The sequence below is a fragment of the Myotis brandtii genome, unplaced genomic scaffold, assembly GCF_000412655.1.
Source record: "Myotis brandtii unplaced genomic scaffold, ASM41265v1 scaffold30, whole genome shotgun sequence".
Classification (NCBI taxonomy): domain Eukaryota; kingdom Metazoa; phylum Chordata; class Mammalia; order Chiroptera; family Vespertilionidae; genus Myotis; species Myotis brandtii.
The window spans coordinates 2,206,373-2,223,141 of record NW_005361458.1 but is presented as its reverse complement, the minus strand read 5'-3'; the positions used below and the strand labels follow the sequence as shown (position 1 = coordinate 2,223,141).

The window sequence follows — 16,769 nt, the reverse complement described above, 5'->3', positions numbered from 1 at the left end:
ACATTAGTAAATGGCAATGATGACATAGTAAAAACTTTTTAGTGAATCAGGGGATCAATCACAAAGGTGGACAATGATTGTTCATAAGAGAAAAAATTCTTATGACTTGAAGTAATATTTAAGATCTACACATTTTATTCCCTACTTTTGGGGAAAAGAACTATGTAATTGGGAGCAAATTAAGTACAGAATAACTCATGTTCCATTTAAGTCACAACTTTCTAACTGTAACTGTCAAGGTTGAATTAATTAGGATATTTAATACCAAGGAGAAAAAAGGCTTGCTTCTAGAATTATTATATTTTTTTTAAGAAAGAAAGAAAAAAAAGAATGACATGCAGCTGAAAGAGTTGTTCCTCAAGCCTGATGATAAAAACTGTCAGCCCTTATGTGTGAAGGGTTTATTTTTTTTCTTGAACAAATAGTGTGCTAGTGTTTTAAGAAAAAAAAAATTCCACTGAACCTCCATAAACCTTGATCACATTACTATGCTTTATATACCTTATGTGAATGGTCCTTCATTTTCTTCTTGTCCCTTAATACATGAGGGATAAATATATGAATATCTTATGGTCCATTATGGATGTCATTCTAGACTGTAAAGGAGGGAAGGGGGACAAAAGTAGTTCCAATGAGCCCCCCCCCCACTTCCTATGGATTTTAATCATCCCTAGTTGACGTGTAGCTTTGAGAGTATGTGGGTAGGCACACACAAACACCCACAATTAGTCCAGGGTAGAATCTGAGCTCCACTTGAGACTATATAGGTAATATTTCAAACTGATTGGCATTTCCCCCCTGGGGCCTTGTGCATAATAAAGTCTTCACAACAGACTTTGGAAATCATTAAAGTCTGACTGAGGCACACATAAAAGTAGACTGTCAACACTTGGCTGTTCAGAAGCTCACTCTCTTGGCTAGCAGATTAAACAGGCTCTTGGTTTTACTTCTCCTTCCTCTTCCTTACATGGTCCACTTTTGGGGGCATGTCTTTCCTCGTTTGCAGCAACTCCATCAGAAGGTGGTAAGGGGAAAAGAGAAAATTTAATCTGCAAACTTGACAGTAAATCTGGGAAGAGACTTGGTAATTGAATGTCCTTGGTGAAATCAGGTTTGGGGGTTATTTGTGCTGCTGTTCTAGCCAACCTTTAGTCATCAAGGCTAGCTGCAAGTTGACTCCACAAACTTTGCTTTATGTAATTTATAGATCAATGAACTAAACACACACTGACTACAAAACATCCCATTTTAAAAGTAACTACAGGAATATGAAACTTCAGTGGTCGGCAAACTGCGGCTCGCGGGACACATGCAGCTCTTTGGCCCCTTGAGTGTGGCCACGAAGTTTTAATTGCACTGTACGTGCACGCCCGCACGTGGTATTTTGTGGAAGAGCCACACTCAAGGGGTCGCAGTTTGCCGATCACTGTGCTACTTAAATGAAACATGTAGGTCCTTTTATTAAATAAACAAATAAAAAATGAATTCTTCTGTAAGAGAATAATCACCCTACCCCAACTTATTAGCTTTAAAGACTACATTTTCTTGAAATCCCATATATCTATCTAAGAATTTCATTAAGGTAACATTGTAACTGAAAGGCATATTTATTTTTGATAGAACATATGCTTTAAACTCTATCAGAGGTGGGGAAGAAACATTTCAAAACTAAGAGAGCAGTGATACATAAAGCCGGCATCTGGTAAGAAATACCTGTAAGAAAGAAATTACTATATTCCATCTTTTTTTTAAAAACGAACATCCCCTTGTGTCACAAGTATTTTGCCTTCCCCCTCTCAGTAAGTCAGCCTGAAATCTCATTCTAAATCTATAATCAATCTTTCTCTGTTTCCCCCTACTGTAATCCCTTACAAGTGTGGGCTATCACACACACTTCTGACACTGATGTGTGTTTTCTTCTGGATTGCTGGATTTGCCTAATGCATATATCAAGTATCAAACTGCTCTGCATCCATGACTGGTGGAATAAAAGACCCTATATAGAACGATTTGCTCGTTTAAAAAAAAAGTTAAGAAGGTAATCTCAAGTCTTAGGAACGGAAAAGTCTAAACTAATCAAGTTTTAAATGCAAGAGCAAAAAAAAAAAATATTAAGGACTACAGCAATACTTACTGATTTTCCCGCTAATATGATCAAAGTATGATTGAGCAGACAAGGAAACCTTGAAGTTACCATCCCATTCTACTAGCTGGCTGTTTGACACATATGAGTTACCCACAGGATAAATATCTTTGAGGCCACTGGCAAAATAACACTATTTTATACCATCACAGATATGTAATGGAGTTCAAACTTTCTAGAAAGAAGTGAAGTCTCCTGAAATAATGTGAACAAAGAAACCAAGGGAGCATGCTTGTCAGCACTTTGAATCCTGGCTACCAATTTGATAATGATAATGACACTAATTTCTAATTTAAAGTTCTATTAATCAGTATCAACAGACAAAATAAAAAAAAATCCAGATTTTAAAATGTAGCCATTTTTTCCTTTAGATATTTTACTGTATTTAAAAACCAGTAATAGAAAACACTTGCCAAGTTCATTTAGTCTCTGACTGAGGCACACATATGTGATTTCCTAATTTACAGCTTGCACGTACAGATGTTCACACTTAGTAAAAGGACTTCTTAATAGCTTTTTTTAATTAAAAGTGTGTTGATAATAGGTGTTTTAAACATATCCAAACAACACAGCTGAACTGACAAATGCCTGTCTTCATGCCTCACCATGTCTCACATTGTGGCAAGATTTTTATAAGAGAGAAAAGATTATGAATCAGTCGCACGTATACAGGATAAATGTTACCCCCAAAACCTCCAAATGAAATCTTTCATTAATTTTTCTCTCTATGATCTGTTTCCAAGTAGAAAATGTTAGATTGCTACTAGGTTTATGTAGCCGAGAGCAGAACCACACAGCCTTTGCGTGCTGCCTGCAGTTTTTTTTTTCTCCTTTGCAAAACTTTGAACCCCATCCAGCTTTGACACACTGCCTCTTCAGTTAATAACTATCAAGTTTCCCTTGTCTCCTGTCTACTTTTCTTTGAGGCAATTGCGCACTCAGCACCCCGAGATAATAACACACATCTATAAGATAAAAGCAGTGGCATTAATGTAATTGTCTGCCTCTCTCTCTTTAGCCTAATCTTTTTCTCCTTCAGTTTTGACTGCCTGTGTGACACCTGTTTTTGTCTCCTCTGATCCTACGACAGGTTTTCTGCTGACAAGGTTTTTGCCTGACAGAGATTCCGAAGACAAGAACATAATAAAATATGAAGAACTGCTTGTCAGAGTTTCTGCCAATGCTCACATGAAATAGAGAGAAAAAAATGACTTTTTTTTTGTATGAGGGGCCCTATGATGGTCGCTTTTGGCCTGTCAGGAAAAAGACCTCCCTGGCCAATTTCTCCAAGCAAAACAGGTGTTTTCTTTTATGTTAGAGGTTGATTTGTTTTTTAATTATTACTGATAGTAGAAAACCTGAACAGCCAAAAGTGGGGAAGGGAGAATTTCTTACTCTCAGACTTTTGCAGGCAAAGGAGTACTGAAGAACTGCTAAATAGAAGTGGAAGATATTTCACTCCAAAACCGTATCTTCTGACTAAAACAAAAATGCCGACATCTGTTAATGATCAAATAAATTTAACTTCTCTAAAATGTACTCCCTGTTAGTGAGACTACTAAACACTCTCACCTACCTTTCACTTGTTTTGTTGTCTGAAGACACAGAAGGAAACAGAAGTGAAAGCAGAGTGAGGGCTGAAAAGGAGAAATGCAGAAACGGGACTAAAGGCAAGGTGTTTGCAGGCTGCTGGAAAAGAGACTGGCAATTAGGAATCAGAGACTTTTAGATACACTTGTGAGACTTGCCATGAACTGTTGTTCCATGTGCTCCCGCGGGGGAGATGCTGGGGTAGGTATCAGCACATGGAGATGAGGAAGTGCCCTTCCTGAGCTCCCAACCCAGGGGAGGGGTCAGTATCCCACAGAAACCACCCTTCCGGTCCAGGTAGAATACACTGAGGGCACACAGAGGGATGCATGTGCTCCTGATGATGGGGGCAGGATCAGTGATGAGGCAAGGGTGAAAGCACAAAGGGCTGGGGCAGAGTTGACAGCAATGAGTGAAAGGAGTATGAGATCTAGGATTTGGGCTTTTAGGATTCTCAACACCAATTTGAACTATTCTACCAAGCAAGTCACTTTAACCCAAGCTTCGGTTCTCCAAATATATTATCTAACTTTTAGGGCCTAGCAGAGTGATTCTAACAGAAATATAAGTCAAGTCACGTGTGTAATTTTCATTTTTATAGTCTCATTTAAAAAGTGAAAAATAATGAAACTATTTTTTTAATATTTTATTTAAAATAAATTTAATATACATTAAACTATCAATATAGAGACAACATAAGAATAATTCTTAATGAGATTATATATGTGTGTGTGTGTATATATATATATATATTAAAGACTAAAAACCCAGTGTATCCTTTATACTTACAACGTATCTCAGTTAGGACTTAGGCACACTTCAAGTGCTCAAATCCACAAGAGTGGCTTAGTTAGTGAGCAGCCAGTTCTAAGCTGCCTTTGCATTCCTTGGTCCCACTTGAATTTAAGGCCCAACAAGTCCATGCTTTCAACCAGATGGGTTAGGACTTGCTTTTGTTGTGTCAAGCAGGCTGGGAGGCCTAGGAGGCCAAGGTAGAGATTTCCCTGGGTCTCAAAGAGCAGCTTCAAGGAGAGAGGGACCTTCCTACAGGGCCCTTAACAGACACTGCTTATGAATCTATTCATTTGTGGCAGTAACTCCTTAAAATACTTTCCATATGTTGCTTTGGCTATAGGCTCACTAACCAGTAACAGATTAATTCAAGGAGCTTTTAAAGTGCTACAAACATCTACCATGCAAGAAGGCAAAGACTGGTGGGGAATGGGTTACATAAACAACATTTCATGCCTCCCCAGTAAACAAGTTCGAACTTATCTAAAATACCATCTTTATCTCAGTCAGTGATTTCACTCTTCAATCAAAAAAGGGAGAGGGACATCTCCCAGTTGGAAGAAGCCATCACTGTGACACAAAGGAGAAGGAAGAATAAGTGAGAGTAGCAAGATGATATTGCTGAGGCATATTGGGTCATTATGACCTAGCAGACTCTCCTAGTTTGTCTGAACAGGCATCCTGAGTAAAATGTGAGGAGTTGCATGTATTTCATTTATAAACCCCTTCAATTTGCGTTCTGCTTAACCTGGTGAACCCCAGTTAATTAAGATGTTCCTATAAACAATTAAGCTTCCTGTAGGATCGTTAGCAAGATATAAAAATTTATGATGTAATAAAGGGCAATAAAATGATAAAGTGGTTAGCCCATCAAAGCACTTTGTACGCAAGAATATAGGTGTGGAAATAGGCAAAAGTAGCTTTAACTCTGTTTCAAATTCATCTACTTCTGGTTTTTTGAACTTTCAACACATAAATACTCCTACAATTCATTTCAACTGGTCTGATTTTCTTTCTCATAATGTGACTTTTGGGATAAAGTGTTTCCTACTTTCCTTCAAATATGGCTTACACGGAATTTTAAGGGAAATGGAAGGGATGGAACTGTCTTGAATTTCCTGGGGGAAACACACTCTCCTGGGAACACTTGAACCCTCAGCCAAAAGAACTGGTGACCTAAACTCTGCCACTGAGCACTGAAGAAACCTCCATGGAAGGGGAAGTATCTCACACCACCACCTCTGACCTGAAGTGAGGCTCTAGATCAGCGGTTCTCAACCTGTGGGTCGCGACCCCTTTGAATTTCACAGGGGGCGCCTAAGACCATCGGAAAACACATATATAATTACATACTGTTTTTGTGATTAATCACTATGCTTTAATTATGTTCAATTTGTAACAATGAGATTGGGGTCACCACAACATGAGGAACTGTATTAAAGGGTCACGGCATTAGGAGGGTTGAGAACCACTGCTCTAGATAGTCTCCTTAACGCTTTGAATTTCACAGGGGGCGCCTAAGACCATCGGAAAACACATATATAATTACATACTGTTTTTGTGATTAATCACTATGCTTTAATTATGTTCAATTTGTAACAATGAGATTGGGGTCACCACAACATGAGGAACTGTATTAAAGGGTCGAGGCATTAGGAAGGTTGAGAACCACTGCTCTAGATAGTCTCCTTAACCTTATGTCCACTCCTTCATTTAATCCTTTCAAAACCTCACTGTGATAGTTAGGTTTTTCCTATTATTATTTGAATTTACAGATAAAAGAACTGCAACGGGATTTGACCACTGGTCTGGCCACACCCACCTTTTAGTCACTAGACTAAGCAAAGCAGGCAGGTCAGATCCTCAAGGGTGAAGTTTCACTTCTGTAAGAGTTCAATAATGAAAACAACTAACGCGAAGTGGATTATCTCATTTAATCCTAGGAAGAACTCTAGCGTAGGCGTTATCACTGTCCACACTTCACAGATGAGAAAACAGAGATTATATAACTTGGCCACGATTCTACTGTGATAGTAAGTGGTGAGCCAGGCTGTGAACCTATGCAGAGCTGTACTTGTACCCAGTCTTTATCCTCCCTACCATTTGTGCACCTGAAGCTTCTTTCTAGGCTGCGGTTCCCACTTTGCATACGACAATCTCAAGATCCTCCCTAGAAACTGCTTTGGCACCTTACACTTCAGTGACCAGAATTCACTAGATACACCTCTTGTTCCAGCTGAATAAAATGGAGCTAGGAAAAAAAAGAAAAAAAAAGACCTGGAGAGCTAAAAGGCAGAGCGTCCAGGATTTTAAGGGGAGGCACTGCTTGTGCTATGATTTTTAAAAAGAAAAATTTTTTTGAGGGAGTTCAAAGCATCATCTGAAAGGTGGGCAGGCAGAGAAACAAATCAAAATAAGCAGCTCAGGGGCACAATAAGAATACAGTGACTGCCATTAATCAAGCGCCAAACCTCCGCCTTTGTGGGGTGTCCTCCCTTTAAAGCTAATCAGTGGTGATCAGGGAGTAAAGGAGAGAAGCAGAAGAGGGTGACATGCCCTCGGGTCAGCAAAGGAGGCCCCTGTGCCAAGCAGGAAAATGGCCTTGTTTTTGCTCTCTAAAATAAAAATAAATGAACAAATGTTCAGGGACGTTGTCCATGGAAAGGCCAGGACCCAGCTGCCTCGCCAGAGCTAGGAGTCAGCTGAAAGCTGTTTCCCTAATTACAGGAGAATTTTGCAGCGAGGGACCGCCAGGTTTCAGAGCACAATGTGGAAGCGCTAAGACCACTAGAAAGCAGGAGTCCCCACCTTTTCCACACCAGTGTGCCAGGGGAAGAGGACTGCGGAGTTCCGATCCACATGTTTCTCAGCAAAGCCACCTACCTACCTTCCCGAAGGATCAAGTTCTCGCTTTGCCTGCATTCCCTGGGAAGCCTGCATGTACTTTCCTGTGCTAAGGGCTCATGTTAATACCTTTCTTATATATTTCACTAAATCCTAAGTAGCAGCCTGCAACACTTTTCTCCCAAAGCAAAATTCCCTCTTCTTGGGACAACCTCCAGGGCAGGCAAGAGGAAGGCCAGCGCTTTCCTGTAGATTCCTATCTGGGCATATTACTTTCCTTTGTTAGAGGAAACTCAATTTTACTCACCCTCCTCTCTTGATCTTGACAAATTTACAAATTTTCTTATAGAAACTGCTGCTGAGTTACTCAGAATAAGCATGATGTCACAGACACGTCATACTTTGTTGCTTATGTTGAGGACCCATGTGCGGTGGGAAGAGGAGAAAAGTAGGGAAGAAAACAGGGCAGTTATACCGGCTTTTAGACTCAAGTCAGAGAGAATATTACAGTGTTACCAGTTGAGGATAAACTACTCTCACAGATGTTTAGACAATTCATAAGAAGAGCACAGACTGGGACAAATAATAAAGACACGTGACCTTTCTCGGGTTAAAATGAAAAATGACTAGTTTTGATTTGCCCTGCTGAAATCCTTATTAAAGTACCATGCTGCCAAAAAAATTAGAGGAATTTGTAAACACAACAGAGATCTCATGGTTTTAAACACAGAACTGACCTAATCGAAAGATTTATTATAGAATGCTCAGAACCAATGGCCCCGACTTATGCAAATTAGGCCTAACTATGATTTTCTTCTCCATGTATGCTTGCCAGACTAGTTAGTAAAATCACAGGGCACTCAGCTAAATTTGCATGGTACATGCTAATACTAAAATATATATATATATATATTGTTTGCCTGAAATTCAAATTTAATGGGGATATCCTATATTTTCTTCTTTTATGTCTAAGATATAAATGACATATAACATTGTGTTAGTTTTAGGGGTACACCATATCTGATATTTTCAATTTGTGTGAGGGTTATTTATATAGATAAATACCCCTGTTCTGATAAGATATATCAAGTGCAGAGCTGAGAACTCAAATTCAGTGATGCTGAAAAAAAAAATTAGTTCCAGTGAATTATAAAAAAAAGGTTTGGAATTAATGGATTATATGAATATTAAGTCTTACAGTACATTAAACCATAAAGCTGGTTGCTATATGACACTAAATTAACTTTATACTGCTCACTACTTCCTGTGGCACAGAACTGAAGAATACCTGGCACAGTAGTTTACATGTGATGTATGCTTAATAAATATCTACTGACTGATGGCCAAGCCTGCTCATTTGACATTAAAAAAATCTGAACAGTTTGGAAACTGGCAGAAAAGCAGCTGGCTTGATGAGCAAATAATTAAGGTAATAAAGTAGGACTATCTTTTCCTTGAATGAACTGCAAATAGTAAAGAGAAATCACATTTATGGAACATAAAGAAAAGGTCTCAAGATTTCCAGTGCAACAAGCACTCTTGCAGGCAGACCTCAGCCAAAGTAAATAACTAGTGTTAGTTCAGATTGCTTAGAAGTGAATGAAAATTCCAGCATCACGCAGCTTGTTGGAATGACACATCCTATTGGTTTACAGTCAAAGTGTTCTATGAAGAAAGTATTTTACACTGAGAAAGCTGCTGTGGGGTTCACTAAACTATGTAATATATTTCTTATTCATCAAGCCTCATATCCTTGCCAAATGCTTACTAGACATACCAAGAGACAGTGGAAAATTTTTTAAGGTAATTGTAACAAATGGGTTTCCTCAGAAGTAAAAATTACTAATCTAGGAAAGGAAAAACATTACATTTTTAAAATCTGCCCACCTCTTTTATCAAATATACCGCATCATAATAAAAAATAAGTTTCTAGATGTTTGTATTATCATTAAATACTCCTAAAAGTCATTTAGAAGATAACTTACTTTTTAAAAAATGTTACTACTTTATTTATATTGATAATGGTTTAGAAATAAAATATTTAGGGAGAGAGACCAAGATGGCGGCATAGGTAAACACCGGAGACTGCTGCCGCAAACAACCACTTCAAAAATACAACTAAAAGACAGAACGGACATCACCCAGAACCACAGGAAGGCTGGCTGAGGAGAGACTCTTCAACTAGAAGGAAAAATAACAGCACACCGAGGCTCAGAGGAGGCGCAGTGTGGAAAATACTCAGGTGCGGAGGTGCGCGCGCAAAGCGGGCTGGTGGCTGAGAGCGCGGTTGTCGTTTTCGGTCAGGGGGGAGTCTCAGACTCTGAGCTCCAGATACGGGCGAATCGCTGGGGACTCGGACCCAAACGGGAGAAGCGGGAGTGTCTGATTAGGAGCCAGTGGTCCAGGATTGTGAGAGGGATATCCCCCACAGAGTCCTGGATTGGAGAGGGTGCAGGCTGGGCTGAGGGGACCCCCACCCCCTGCACAAATTTCGTGCACCGGGCCTCTAGTTTTCAAATAATAAACAAAAATGATTCAGTACAACAGTTCTTAACCTTTCACCACACCTCCAGTTTGTCACAAAGGCAAGGAGGTCCTATTGTAACACTTCCTGCTTGAAGCAGATTCCTTCTGGGAAAACGCTGAGGTGGGAGCACTCTTCTCCCTGCCCCACCCTTACACATCACTGGGTGTTTATGGTGATACTTACTAACTCCTGAACCTTTGTAAACTCCTTGGCTGAAGCTTTAATTCGGTGAATGGAAGAATAACTACTCTAGTATGGTGGGAAAGGGTCAAAACACAACAAACTGAATTTCTACCAACATGAACATTTATGTCACCAGAAAAGAAGCCTGATGTCTTATTTGGCACTTTTGAACCAAGAACTTGTAAAATATGTATTTTTAAAAATATATTTTTATTGATTTCAGAGATGAAGGGGGAGGGAGGGAGAGGAGGGAGGTGTGGAGGGAGGAAGAGAGAGAGAGAGAGATATCAATGTTGAGAGAAAATCATTCATCAGCATGCCCCACACTGGGAATTGAGCCCACAACCTGGGCATGTGCCCTGACCAGGAATTGAACCGTGACCTCCTGGTTCATAGGTAGATGCTCAACCATTAAGCCATGCCAGCTAGGCAAATATGTTTGTTTTTTTTAAATAATTTTTCAAGACTCACTCGATCATTCTAGGTAACTGAAGGAAAGCATAGGAAAGACAATGCAAAACAGAGGAGAAAAAAAAAATACAGTTGTTAAGTGAATTAAGTGGCAGTATGCACAAGTCCTTTATTCAAGAATGCTGAATAGAAATATGACAAACTTAGAAACTCCGGGTTACTTCTGCCATACCAACTAAGTTATTATACAGTACAGGCATGGACGTTCTATACCACAAAAAAGCTTGTTTTAAATAAAGTTAAATACAATAAAGCCCTGCTTTCTAATATCACAGTAAAAGAGTTGAAATTCACTAATGGGGAGGAAAGGGCAGGAAATCCTTTATTAATTCAGTAGGAAATAAATACCTATTTATATTCAAGGAACTTTTTTTTTTTGTTCCCCCTCACTCCCTTAAGTCAATGGTACTCAGGATTTCAAGGAAGTAATTTGTGAATAGAATCAGGGTCTAGTGAGTAATTTTAAAATCCGGGTGTTATATATGATAAATTAATCACCCACTCGCTGTAATTTTTAAAACATTTTTCTTAAGATTTTTGTGACACTGTTAATGTCAACAATTCAAGCAGGTTTGAGAAGCAATTTATAAAGTAATGAAGTAAATGAGTGTGTGCGCATGTGTGTGTGTGTGTGTGTGTATAATGTACAATGACCACGAAATCCAACATCTAATAAAGAAACCAAAGATGCTGCTAACAGTGGAGATACAGGAAAACAGTTATTCAAAAGAGGCTGAAATTTTTCTAAAAATTATTCTTTCTGTAGAGAACACCTGATTTTGGCATTTGGTTATTTTTTAATAGTAAAAATAGGAAATTATTTTTTACAGTACAGCAAAGGTGGAATGTGTTCAGTGCTACGATGAAATACTTCTATGAGGTATATCTCGGTAGTCTTTTGCTGTTCCATCCACTAAAATCACTCACTAGAAAAAAACAAGTCACATTCTCCTTGTCCTACACATAGGGCATTGCACTGTGTGAGGCAGCTAGGAAGACTACTGCATTTCACCTCTGAGCAAAAATAACTGGAGACATGACTTCAGGGTTTCTGCACAGTGGGGAGAGAATGCGGCGGTTAGTTTAAATGCTAAGGGCAAAAAGAGTAGGTGCTCTCAGCCCACTGCCAACTCGGAAGCTAGAAGCTAACCCCTCACTGTTGTATTTGCCCATGAATGGGGGAAGACTAGGATTTGTAAATGTGTGTGCATGTATTCTGAATTGTACTAGTATACAGACATGTCTGTGTTATGGGGGAAAAGAGAGGTCAAGGTGGTAATAGTGGTGAAGGATAGTAAAATCTGAGAAACTCTCAAAGTAGTATCCCAGAATCAGAGGATTACTAATGACACAGTAGGAAAAGCAGAGGCAGATACAACAGAAATACCCTTATTCAAGTTTGGTGAAAAATTACATCCTTCAGAAAGCCTTAGAAATAACCATTGGCCAGGAATAATTTATGTTGTTCGAGAAGGAAGAAATATTGCTTCCCCCTATTACTACTAATGTAATATGCACGTGGAAGTTGGAGAGATGGAACAAACTGGTGACACAGTAAACGTTTATACTCACAAGGCGACCACAGTAGACAGATGATGGTAACACAAGATGGCTTTAGAAAAAATCAGAGTGAATAAATGAAAAGCCCCTTGTTTAATAACTGACCCCCCCTTTATTGCTCATCCATTGTCCAGTTAGTTACTTTAAACATATATTATTTATTTTAAAGGCTTCCTATATTTTATCTTAATCCTCATAATAATCCTACAAAGTATTATTAATCTTATACTATACATAAAAAATACCCCAAGATGTAGAGATGTTGATCTACATGCCACTGAAGCTGCAGAGCTGTTTTAACCCGATACCGTCCCCTGATTCTTGATGGACTTGGGACATAAGCAGTACTTCTTCAGGTTAAGAAGGATATTTAGAAAGTGCTATTTAGAATTGTGCTCCCCCAAAATTCAGAGATTGAAGCCTTAACCTCCAGTATTTCAGAATTTGGAAATTGGGCTTTTAAAGAGGGGATTAAGTTAAAATGAGGCCAGTGGAGAGTGTAGTCCCCAATCCAATCTGACTGGTGTCCTAATAAGAAGAGGAAGTGTAAATGAGACTCATCACAGAGAAAAGACCATTTGAGGACACAGCGAGAGGGCAGCCACCTGCAAGCCAATAAGAGAGTTCTTAGACTGAAACCAACCTTGACAACACCCTGATTTTGGACTTCTAGTCTCCAGAAATTTCTGATGTTAAAGCTACCCAGTCTGTGGTATTTTGTTGTGACAGCCCTAACAAACTAACGCATTTCGTACCGCTCAGGAGTTTTCTCGTGTTTCGCACGCCATCTGTTAAGGACCGCTCACGAGTGTTCTCGTTTTTCACGCCCATGGAAAAAGGAGCAAATCTAGCTACTTATGTAAATTTTGTTTGGTCCCTCTTCATAGAGGAAAATGTTTTACGCAGTACCATACGTTAAAAAAGTACTAGGAACTTTAATTGTTTAATTTTTTTTGTAAATAAAAATGTTATAATGGTTGAAAAACAACACCTAAAGTGCATTATGATGATTTAAATAACGTGCAGTTTGCCCAAAAACGTGCGGTCCCTGGCGTATGTCTTAGAGATTTCTATGCGGTACGCAATGTGCTAAGATAGGGACAGAGAAGAGGTCATCAAATGTAGTATCAAACATAGACTGCGTAAGTAACAGCAGCTCATCTGTTGTTCAAAACTGGCCTGAGGGTTGTTCCAGATGTTGGCCTTTACTTGAAGCAGGAATGAGTTCCATCCCTGGGGGCACTGACAGGTGGTGGCTATACCTGCCAGGGACACTCCTTCCAGTATATTCCCCATACTACTATGTCCACCTCTTCTCACTCCCCCTCATAGAAACATGGCTGAAATGTCCCCACAAGGCCAACATACACACTCTAATGAGCAAGGGACATGATAAATGAAAAGCATTTCAAAGCAGAGCCTGGTGTTGTTACCTCAGATCTTGCTAGAATAACATGACATTTATAAAAACACAACCCACTCGATATTTGGCACTGCTTGGGAATGAAGTATGTGCCCACTTAAGAACCTAGAAAGGCTGTCAAAGAAATCTCAAGCCAGAATTTCTTGTCTAAACATTACCTATCTTTAAAAATTCTATAGTCGTAGCCAGGGGTCCTCAAACTTTTTAAACAGGGGGCCAGTTCACTGTCCCTCAAACCCTTGGAGGGCCGGACTATAGTTTAAAAAAAAACTATGAACAAATTCCTATGCACACTGCACATATCTTATTTTGAAGTAAAAAAACAAAACGGGAACAAATACAATATTTGTATTTGCATGTGGCCCACGGGCCGTAGTTTGAGGACCCCTGGTCTAGGCAGTAAAGAAAATATCTCTACTTATTTATCAGTCTCCCTTTGCCTAAACATAAAAAAACATAAGCCATGTATAAGAACAAGTGAAATGCTGAGGGCAGGCACATTGATGGAACAGCTCTGTGCATCTGGCTAAAGCTTCCACACTGCCAGCCTTGGCCTGGATCACCTTTGTCCCCAACACACACCTACACAGAGCTCACACACCACCCATGCTGGCCACCCCAACACACACCCACACAGAGCTCACACACCACCAATGCTGGCCACCCCAACACACACCTACACAGAGCTCACACACCACCAATCCTGGCCACCCCAACACACACCCACACAGAGCTCACATACCTATAATGCTGGCCACCCCAACACACACCTACACAGAGCTCACACACCACCAATCCTGGCCACCTCCAATCCCAGCACACACTGAAAGGGGTTATTTACGGATTACTTTCTCAGATACCAGCCAAACAATGTTCCTGTTCACTTTGTCAACCACCTTAGATTATACAACATTTAACACCTGGGAGGATACACTCAGCCCCTAAGGCATATACCAAGGGTGAGCAGTCATCAAGATGTTCTCCACAAGCAGAAAGGATTTGCCAGCTTCCCTCTGAGGTCTGGGCCCTGAAAGACCAACTGTGGCACGTTTGAGTTTCCATCAGGCCTGGTGCTTGCTGGCTGCTGTGAGGTTTGGTCAGAATCCCAGGGCCCCGCTGTCTTATAAACATCTCAGCCTTCTGTTGGGAGCTGCTCACCTAAGCCTTACATCTTGGAGCTGAAAATATGCTATTTGAGAACCGCAGGATGAATGTTTGCTGACACTTGGAGCACAGCTGACCCCTCTCATCTCCAGACCAGTGATTGCTCTAAAAAAGCATGTACATTCACATGAACATAACAAGAACAGAAAGAAAGGCCCAGCTTTTCCTCACCATGTGCCACCCAGCCATGTTTGCACTGGTCGCAAGTCCGCAGGTTAATCTTCCCCGGCTGAAAACATTCGCACGTGCAGTTTACCAGTGTGCAACGGATGGCCTGGAAAGTAAAGGAGGGAAAGGAGCGTCAGCATCTGTTCGAAGGTACATTTGTTCCACATTTTACTAAGGAGCAACCACTTCTAGGTTTAAAGTCTTCATGTTGGGAGGGGCCTGGAGAGGTTTTTGATACCATCAAAATCTCATAAAAATGTAAGAAAAACAAGGTTCATTCACTAAGAGAGTATTTCATGCCACTCATGTGTAACCTTTAAATGAAAAGCATAGAGTAGAGTAAGAATAAAGGATGACTTATCCTACAAGATGCTGGATTTCTAACACCAGGATCCAAAAGAGGAAAAAAAAATATTGCTGCTATTCCCATGTAAGTTCATCCATTTGGCAGTAATGCAAAAATTATACATTCAAACAAGATAATGTTCAAGTGAAATGTTGATGAAAGTAAAACAAAACATACAAATGTTATTAGAATATCATTCTTCTGCTGAGTTCCACTTAAATACTTCGTTAATCTTTCAGAGACATGTTGAAAGACACTCCCATTGGCCCAATAAGACCCAGTATACCGTATACTTCCAGTATTATTTATCACTTCCCAATTCCTTGTTTTCCCCCACTTGATATATTTATTCCACTTTCATTCCTATTTTGACAAATACAAAACAACCCTCCCTATATTTTAACAGTGATGCAAGAAAATAAGTCTAAATTTATTTTAAGAACAGATGTAGAATAGGAAAAGCCATTTATGGGAACATTTTATATCTGGAACAACCCAACTGTATCTTAGAAAACTTAAAAACACACTAAAAAATCTTTCATTTCTTTACAAGTACTTTTACAAAATCATCTCACCAATTTATATTATCAAGTGAATCCATAGAAAATTAGCATAAATGAAGTGTAACTTTTTTTATGGATAAAAACGTATACTTAAGAAGTATGCTAAAGCTGACCTAAGCTCCTAGACTACAGTTAATAAATTTACCTCATACATTTCCTTCTAATTTGCATGGAAATTCTGAAGACAGAAGGGATTTAGTCTGATCATTCACAGATTAACAATCTACTGTAACTACCTGAACTGCCAGGAAAAGATCTCTCTGCAGCTTCAAATGTAATCAATGATTGCTGATTTGGGGGAAATCGGGGGAGGGGGCAGAGGTGCTATCTGCAACTGCAATTCTGTGCCTCCAAGCTATGCTCACTTGCACCCCCAGGTGCTCATCTTCCTGGAATCATTTGGAGTTCTACATAAACTGCCTCATTTGTAACAGACAGGATTTGAGATTTCATTAATATGATTGGACCAAATTCCATTTACAGAGACTAAGACTGAACAGGCTTTTACTGCTCCCTATGCTTTGGATCGGGCAAGTTTAAAAGAGTTTCCTTTCACTAATGACAATTAAATCTATAGGCCCCTATTCAGTTTCTGATGTTAAAGACCTCACTGAAGACTGCTTTCCTACTTCAATTCCATCCCTAATTTGCTCCTCTATTACCACTAGGGAAATACTGAACTGTATAATCTACATGATATTTCAGGGTCTCTCTTCCACTGTCAACAGTCCAATTACATATGAGCTAGGTTGTCAGACTTGGCTGTATGCATTCGTAATTAAAGGAACTAGTATTAAGAAATAAGGACACCAAAGGAAATGCCAACTAGGCAAGAATACTATATGTATGTGTAGGTTATAAGGGGAAATGTTTCTCCCAAAATTTCTTATCTCAACTTCAATAGTTACCGACTGAATGATATATTAGACCATCTCAGGTTAGAAATAGCTTCTTTAAATAACATGATCATTAGTTAACAAACTCACAACTTGACT

General features: G+C 39.5%; 1 protein-coding gene across 5 annotated transcripts in view; it reads right to left on the bottom strand.

Annotated features, from left to right (window-relative positions):
• Window positions 1-16,769, bottom strand: part of BNC2 (basonuclin 2) — a 296,688-nt gene that overhangs the window by 136,823 nt on the left and 143,096 nt on the right. For all 5 annotated transcript variants that reach the window (XM_005869592.2, XM_005869593.2, XM_005869594.2 and 2 more), the window contains one exon: window positions 14,869-14,971. In XM_005869592.2, the coding sequence (XP_005869654.2) occupies window positions 14,869-14,971 (103 nt within the window). The remainder of the gene's footprint in view (window positions 1-14,868; window positions 14,972-16,769) is intronic.